The sequence below is a fragment of the Verticillium alfalfae genome, genomic scaffold (assembly GCF_000150825.1).
Source record: "Verticillium alfalfae VaMs.102 supercont1.2 genomic scaffold, whole genome shotgun sequence".
Lineage (NCBI taxonomy): Eukaryota > Fungi > Ascomycota > Sordariomycetes > Glomerellales > Plectosphaerellaceae > Verticillium > Verticillium alfalfae.
Window position 1 is genome coordinate 2,258,928 of NW_003315037.1, and position 8,170 is coordinate 2,267,097.

Genomic DNA, 8,170 nt, shown 5'->3' on the forward strand with positions numbered 1-8,170 from the left:
TGTCCTGGACTGACTTGACACCGGGGTCGGTCTCCTTGGTGTACTCCTGCTTCTTGGCGGCCTTGAACCAGTCGAGGATGCGGCCGACGAAGGGGGAGATGAGGAAGGCGCCGGCCTCGGCAGCGGCGATGGCCTGGACGAGGGAGAACATGAGGGTCAGGTTGGTGTTGATGCCGTGGTCGCGCTGGAGAATCTCGGCGGCCTTGATGCCCTCCCAGGTGGAGGCGATCTTGATGAGGACGCGCTCCTTGGGAACACCCTGCTCGGCGTAGAGCTGTGGTGGCTGTTAGCAAGTGTTGCCCCTCCCCTGCGAGATCCTTTGGTCTCGAGTCTGGCCTTACCTCGATGATGTGAAGGGCCTTGTCGACGGAGGCCTTGGTGTCGAAGGAGAAGCGGGCGTCAACCTCGGTAGAGACCTTGCCGGGGATGATCTTGAGGATCTCCTTGCCGAACTGGACGAGGAGGCTGTCGAGCGCGGCATCGACCTGGTGGTCGACGTCACCGCCCTTAGACTTGGCGTACTGGACGGCCTCGTCGATCAGAGCGGCGTACTCGGGCTTCTTGGAGGCAGCGAGGATGAGAGAGGGGTTGGTGGTGGCATCCTGGGGCTTGTACTGGCCGATGGCTGAAAGGGAGGTAAGGTTAGCTTTGGCGTCCTCTTGTCAAGTCGATTTTCTGCCTCTTGCCAGAAGAGCACGAGGGGAAGGGGAAGGGGAAGAAGAGGGACTAACAGGCAAAGTCACCTAGGGAGGTTCATTAGCAGACATTCGAGACAAACTAGCCGAGGGAGGGGAGAGCAAGCTTACCGGAGTCGGAGACGACAACCTGAAGCAATGGAAAAATCACGGTCAGCGTGTGCTCATCAATTGGAAGCCATCCCAAAGCAGCAAGGAACAGTGCCATGCGTCCCGAGGGGGAGAGCACCGCCGTCGCAAGCCTCGAAATGGCGAGGGCTTCAAAACACCGCAGCTCGAGGCAACGCAGGCGTCGCCAGCACGCGGCCACGGCGGGGCAGCCCCCAGGGTCGTCGATGCGCCGATGGCGGCATGGCGGGGTAATAACTCACGGTGCCGGAGGCCTTCAATTGATCGAGAGAGGAAGACATGTTATGTGCGTGTTGGGGTATCTTGGCGACTTGAGATAGAGGTCGACGTTTGGTAAAGGCAGCACCAGGCTGGAGAGTTTGTATGGTGATGGGAGGAAAGGTGATGAGTTGTTGGGAAAAAGGAGGAACAGCTCAGAGGGAGACGGGCGAAATATTTGTCCCGCATTCAACCCTCCCACCAGCTTCGTCACACACCTTCGATCGCCTTCCCCGTCACCTCTCCCACCCACTACCTACCCCCCCCCCTCTCCTTCCACTACTGCTTGGGTGAGGTGGGTATCAGTCATCCCACTTGGCTCTGACGGTGCCCCGCGCCATACGGTAGGGTGGGCGATATGGCGGCTGTTTTGTCGGGGTACCCACTCCGGCCGTCGAGGGGTTCTGTTTGGCCACTTCCACGGGGGGTCCAGGCGACGCCCCGCCGACAGCGGACCTGCTGGTGGAAAGCCAGAACCTCTCTACCTCACCTTACCTACCTTAGGTACCTACCTACTACGTGCATTTAGTAGGTACCTTAGGTACATGCCTCCATCACATCCCCCAAATGTCGCGCGCGCTCGCCTGTATCCGGGCAATTCGATGCGCGCCCCCCGTCGACCCTCCGAGCCAGCCGGCCTTGGCTCGCCTCGCCGCCTCTCCCATGACATTACTGCCTCTGCATGATTCAGCAAAGAATCAGAGCCCATGGCTACACAGGCAAAACTGCGCAGCGAGGTGGAATTACCTCTCCAATACAAGAGGGCCCCTGTCGTCATCGCCCCCACCTAAGCCGTCACAGCAAAGTGGGTGGGTAAGTGCTTGGTGGAGGGGTAGGTACATGTACAGGTAACCTCGGAAAAAACACAATTGTACCTCTTCACCAAATCGGTCAGTGCTACACAGAGCCCCTCCTCACCTCACCGAGCTACGCTGCTGGAATCGAAAATATACGGGATAAATAAGCGCCCCCTCTCTCACTCTTGGCCTCCGGATGAATCGGTGGCTGGGGGTTTTTTCTTTATCAACTTAAAATTGCTCGGCTGCCAGAGGTCCAGCCCACGTGCCCGGAAAAGACTTCCATTGGTTGTCCCCCGACGGTGAAATTCTGTTGAAGGGAGATCTGGAGACGGAAACCCCCACTCAAGGCGGGATGCGCGTCAATGGGGAGCGACCGCCTCTCCGGTCCGTCGCGCAAAGAGAGCGAGGGTCCCAGCAGGTCTAGCCATCTAGCTCTAGCTGCCGGCCTCCCCCGACACACTACAACCCATGGCCCCCCTCCCTGCAGGCTGAAGGCGCAAATGTGCTATTACCGCGCAACTCCACGGACATGCGCAAATTCACACTATCACAACTACACCACAAGACCGCTGAGACCGCCACGATTCTGTTATCTTTGGGCTTCACTATCATTTCATTTCACGTAGCTTTCGTCACTGCGTACGCTTGTAATCAAAATGGCCTTCCCAGCATACATCTGCTTTTTGATGCACCCACCCAGCCGTTTTTTGACGCCCCGCCCCTTACACCACCACAACCGCTCCGAACCTGTCTCTAATCCTCCGTAATGTCGCCGTACTCCCACATGCCCTGCCTCTCCTGCTTGGCCTGCGACTCCACCTCCTTGAGGTGCTTCAGGTATGACGCGTGCTGTCCGCTGCGCTCCCACGCCTTGAGCTTTGTCGGCACAAGACCGGCACCGGCGGCGAGGACCTCCTTGTTGATCGAGTCGTTGGGGCCCGGCTTGCCGGAGCCCGAGTTGTAGTCGTACAGCGTGATGTAGCTGACGCCCTCCTTCGTGTCGACAAAGTCAAAGCTCGCCACCAGCTCCTTGCCCCCGGTGATATTGGCGATAAAGTCCTGCGCCTCGCGGAAGTACTCGGGCGCCGTCGGCAGCTGCACAAACGACAGGGACGCGTCAGAGGCCTGGCTCTTGAGCTTCTGCGTGCTGAACTGCGGCTGGTCAAGGGGGCGCAGGTCCTTCCACGCAATCTTCTCTGAGTTGCCGTAGTCGATGAAGAGCACCTCAGCCACCTTGTTGGCCCGGTCATTGGAGCGGACGCGTCCGCGGTACCACTGGCCGTCAACCGAGTACTTGGCCGCGACGAACTCGCCCGTCTTGGGCGCGTCTCCCAGGGGCTTGGCGTTCTTCGAGTCGATGTGGAACTTCTTGAACTCGTTCATCATCGTCGTCAACGCTGCAGTGCCCTTGCCAATCTCCTGGATCTTAAGCCTGCCGTTGCCGTCCATCTCCGTGACCACAACATCGCGGTAGTCCTTGGCCTTGTTGTCATACGACTCGGGCGTGTCCTGCGACTCGGCGGGTGCGGCCTCCTCGACCTGCTCGTCCTGCGAAGGGTCCCAGTCCTTCCAGAGTCCCTTGCGAGCCTCCTTGGCACGCTGCTCTGCCGGGAACAGCTCACCAGCGTTACCAGACTTCTCCGCAGAGTAGCCGTGCACGGACGCGAGACCCTCTTCGACAAGGACCTTGGCGAAGTCTCTCGTGGTTGATGTACAGGTCACCAATGAAGCCGCCGACCTTATCGAGATCGTAAATGGTGATCTCGCAGTCGCGCTGGCTGGCGCGACGGCTGGCGAGGTCCGCCGCCTCTTGACCAAAGGGCTCACCGCCTTCTCCGTTGTTGCGGGGCGCCCTTGGGGCACGCACACCTCCCAGAACAAGGGTAAGCTTGATGCCCTCGCGAGGAACTAGAATGGTGAAGCGGGAACCAGACTTGACAAAGTCAACCACACCAGCAACCTTCTTCTGGCGCTGGAGACCAGCCAGCTGCAGCTTGGCTTTCTGCAGAGACTCGGAGACGTCGATGTACTGCTTGATCTTGGGCGCCTTGCCCGACCAGATGCCCTTCTTCTCCTCCTTGGCCTTCTCTTGGGCCGCAAGAAGCTCGTCGTAGTTGGAAGCGCGATCCGTGTCGTCCTTGCGGTGGCGGATGACCGTGGCGTAGCCATGCTCGACCAGGAGCAGACCAATGTTTTGGTTCTTCTCCGTCACAGTAGCAACGTCGCGAGCCTCGAAGCCATCAGCGGCGGCCTTGTGGCCATCAATGCTGACACGGACGTGCTTAGCGATGACCTTCTTGCGCAGGAACTCCTTAGCCTCGTCTCTGTACGGCGCCTCGGTCGGCTCGCCAGCGCGGGGGCCCCTGATGCTGCTAAAGTTGATGCGCTTCTCCGTCTTTCCTTCCTTGCTGCGGACGATGATAGTGTCGGCACCGACAATCTTGGTGACGGTCATGTCAGACTGAGCGCCGCCCTCCTTGGCGACGTGGTTCTGGTGCAGGCGGATCTTCTTGCCCTGAGCCGTCTTCTCGGCCGCGCGCAGCGGGGCCATCTTCTCGCCGAGCATCGTCGAGTGGAAATCGTTGCAGCGAGCAAGACCTTCTGACAGCAAGAACTCGGCAATGTTCTTGTTACCGTTGGGGTGGATGATGGTAGCGACAAGCTGGCCCTGGGAGCTGGCACCGACAATGTCAACCTTGACCTTGCGCTGAAGCATACGCTCCTCGACAAAAGCCTTCGCTTCGTTGCCAAACTCCTCCGCCGGCTGCGTCTGGCCGGTGGACTGTACTGTCCTCTCCGTGGCGGGCGTGCGCACACCAGCAAGCAACGTCATGACCTGAGCGTGCTTCTTGTCAGAGAGCAGCAGGCGGACGAGAAGACGATCGCCGCTGAGGACACGCTCGATGATGCCGTCAACCGTCTTGCCCTTCCATTGGTTCATGAACTCAGGGCCGCCAAGGTCATTTTGAACCTGGATCGAGCCGCCAGAGCCAGACCAGACACCGATAGACTCGCTCCTGGCCTGGCCCTCGAGGCCACGAAGCAGATCAAGGCGTTCGAGAATCTCTTCCGACTCTTCTTTGCGACCAGCGTCTTCCCTAACCTTCAGCCAGCCGGCCTTGACAGCCTCATCGGGTAGTGATGGGCCCTCTCTTGACAGCAGGACGGTGCCAAAATCACGACCAGAGGGAACGGTGTAGAGGACGGTACATTGGACCTGCTTGCCGACGTTTTCTCGGAGATATTCGCGGGCTTGGAAGGCGTAGGGTTCGTCGCCCTCCTTGCGCAGACGTGGGGCGTCAACGAAGGCCAGGGAGAAAGTTCGCTCGGCCTTGGGGTTTTGAGGGTTCGTCAGGATCAGCGTATCGCCTGAGAGCACGCTCTTGACCTTCGCGAAAAATGTCTTGGACATTGTAAAGGCTATACGGGGGGGGAGGTCTTCTATGAGGCCTGTGGTCGTTAGAATATGATTTGTCCAGATCGCAAGCTTGAGGCGGTCAAGCGGACTGGAAAATGTGACGGTGGTTTGGTGGGCAATGACAGCAGAAAAAGCAATGATGGAAATGCGAGCCTTCGCAGTCAGAGCCACGAGCTCGTCTCCTCATCGAAAGATACAATGACAGCGATTTCTGTAGGATTGCCTGCCATCCGCAAGGTACCGCGTATAGGGCAGCTGCAGGAAGCTCAGGCACGGCGGGGGGAAGCGAAGCTACACGATCCGATCCGGCGGGAAGGGGAAGCTAGGTACCGTAGCTACTGGGCAGACACGTACCTTGGAACCGGGACCGATAAAGACGAGCACCGAGATGGATGTTGAAACGTAGGATGAAGTTTGAAAGAAGATGAAAGCAATCCCTGAGGCACACGACTTTTGAATGGTTGTTGGTAGAAAGGAGATTTCGAAGGTTCAAAGTGGTTCGAGAGCACGAGATCTCGGTCTGGCGCTGGGCCACCCACACACACGAGCGCCTGCCGTTCACTTTGAACAGCTTGCCTCAATTTTGGCTGGGGGAAGGGGCAACTGTGGGGAAGGAGCTCCAGGGGACCAGCAGCGGGCAGGGGTCCTACTGGCTGGTTCGGGGTTAGGTGCTGTTTAAGCGAGGGGCTCGATGCCAGTCACCGCTGGCCGAGGCGTCACAGCTTCAGCCCAGGGTCATGGTGGAGCTGTACGAACATGCCTTGCCTCGTTAGACAAGACGGAAGACTTGAAGATACCGTGATGCATTTTTTGCAACGTTTACATTGGGTTTCTGTTGCATTGGTTTACAATGCCAGCGACTGTGACAGGAAGGATGGTGGAAGGACGAGAAGGCGGTCACGTCATGTCTACCCCTCACAGTGCATTTCAACAACGACACCGTGGGTTGCCAGCCAACTCCGAGCTGCCCGTCATAGATAGCTCTCTAGTAATTTGACTGGAATCGAGCACAGTATTGTGATGACACTCAAGGCACCAGGTCACAAGTACACATGAGGTTTGGGTTAAGCGGTCTCTGGACGGGCAGAAAGTGCGGTGCGGGCGTATTCAATTTGGTATTTAGAGCCATGAACATATCCGAATCCTCGAAAGGCCTGCACTCCTCAAGTCCGCCCAGCTATTCAGGCAACGGCCAGACATAACTCTTAGTTGGAGATGCCGATGACACCGCAAGCGGGACGGGGGCCGGCGTTACCAGTCTTGAGGGACTCGGCGTGACCGCCCTTGCCGAGATCGTCGGTGCCGCCGTGGACAACGACGGTACGCTAGTCTTGTCAGCTGCAATTCCTTCCTCGCTTGCCGGTACCATGACCCTGGGGTATCGGACAAGACGGCAGGGTGAACTTACGCCGATAACGCTGTGGGGGCCAATCAGCTTGATGAAAGAGTCCTGAACGGAACCCTTGGAGTTGCCCTGGGCGTCGGTCTTGATGTTGCCGAGGTCACCAACGTGGCGGTCCTCGTCCGAGGGCGCGCCGTGGTTCTTGCTGTGGGGGTTGACTGCGGAACGCCAGTCAGCATCTTGCAATTGTCTGAAGGGATCGAGAAACAAGACAAGGGGGTAGGCCGGGGGTCGAGGACTCACAGTGAGGGCCGGCGGAGGTGCAGCCGTTGGTGTTGTCACCGAAGGTGTGGATGTGCATGCCGCGCTCGGCATCGGCGTCGTTGCCGGAGATGTCCCACGAGACCTGGGTAGGGGCAGACTCGCTCTCCTGCTCGAAGGTGACGGTACCAGTGACCTTGGAGTCACCACGGACGACAGCGACTGGAGCAAACGGGTCAGCGTCTTCTGCTTCTGGGAAGGGCGGGACCTTGATGGCACGACAACAACGACAAGGGGAAGAAGGATCTCGTCTGGATTGGCTACGAGCCACGCACTCGATCGACGCGGCTCTCCGGGGAAGGCAAGGCAAGACACGCGAGGTGCGCCCATCAGGGTGCTGCGACAGCTCCTCTCCTCGAGAAACTCGCTCAATCCAGCGCAGCTTGGGTGGCCGTGACCCCTCCATTCCGACAGCGTGACCCAGCATCTGGGAGCTCGGGCGGGCACGCGGGGCTATAAAGGGTGGGGGAGATCGCCTTCTTACCAGCCTTGACCATTTTGATGGTTGTTTTCTTGTTTCTTTGGGGTTTGTTGTTTGGTTTGAAAACGACTCAGTTGATGCTCAAAGAACTTTGTATGCGGCGCAACAGAGGAAGAGGGGGGAGAGCAAGAGTTAAGTCTAGCTGGAGAATGGGGGGCCCTGGGGAGGGGCGTTATTATGGAGAAACATCTCTGACGACACCCTTCGGCAGTCTGCCCTCTTCCTTCTGCCCCTCACCACGTTTCTCTTCTTCTGACCCTCCCAGTGCTCCCACACAGCGGAATGCCCGATGCTGCCTCAATTCGGAATACCAGCATCACTCCAGCGACTGTCGGAGATCCGAGCACGGAAAGCTCGCCCATGACAGCGCCTGTACAAAGTACGTACTGCGGTTGGCCCCGCTTTCGCGAGCTCCAGAGCTTCCTCTGTTGCCAGCTTGACCAGTCTAGGTAGCTTGGTACACTCACAAGCCCGTCCGTGGACGGTATGCTTACCAATGTCGGCTTGCATCTCAAGCACGAGTGCCGTCATAGGAAGAACCCCGGCCATTGGGGGGCCGACGGTTGGTGCCGGACCAGCGTGTGTTGCCACGGCCTTCGCCCGACGATCGGAGGGTCAGGTGGGGTGTCCTTGAGACGCCCACTCGCGTTGTCAGGGAACTGCGTTCAAGATACAACATTGCCGTGATTACCGCGAGCGCTGAAAGCTCATACGTGACTGCATTGC

At 58.6% G+C, this 8,170-nt stretch overlaps 3 protein-coding genes across 3 annotated transcripts in view; all 3 read right to left on the bottom strand.

The window, feature by feature from the left end:
• Nucleotides 1-1,176, bottom strand: part of VDBG_02160 (transaldolase) — a gene marked incomplete at both ends in the record, with an annotated part of 1,617 nt that extends 441 nt beyond the window's left edge. The window contains 5 exons of the mRNA XM_003007926.1: nucleotides 11-274; nucleotides 342-625; nucleotides 732-743; nucleotides 807-825; nucleotides 1,067-1,176. Coding sequence (XP_003007972.1) covers nucleotides 11-274; nucleotides 342-625; nucleotides 732-743; nucleotides 807-825; nucleotides 1,067-1,105 — 618 coding nt within the window. The remainder of the gene's footprint in view (nucleotides 1-10; nucleotides 275-341; nucleotides 626-731; nucleotides 744-806; nucleotides 826-1,066) is intronic.
• A 1,459-nt stretch (nucleotides 1,177-2,635) lies between these two features.
• VDBG_02161 (staphylococcal nuclease domain-containing protein) lies at nucleotides 2,636-5,294 on the bottom strand (the record flags this gene model as incomplete). The annotated part of the gene is made up of 2 exons (XM_003007927.1): nucleotides 2,636-3,579; nucleotides 3,710-5,294. The coding sequence occupies 2 exons, from the start codon at nucleotides 5,292-5,294 to the stop codon at nucleotides 2,636-2,638; spliced, it is 2,529 nt and encodes an 842-aa protein (XP_003007973.1).
• Nucleotides 5,295-6,472: 1,178 nt separating this feature from the next.
• Nucleotides 6,473-7,506, bottom strand: VDBG_02162 (superoxide dismutase; the record flags this gene model as incomplete). The annotated part of the gene is made up of 4 exons (XM_003007928.1): nucleotides 6,473-6,625; nucleotides 6,709-6,860; nucleotides 6,946-7,125; nucleotides 7,448-7,506. The coding sequence occupies 4 exons, from the start codon at nucleotides 7,458-7,460 to the stop codon at nucleotides 6,506-6,508; spliced, it is 465 nt and encodes a 154-aa protein (XP_003007974.1).
• Between the last annotated feature and the right edge of the window lie 664 nt (nucleotides 7,507-8,170).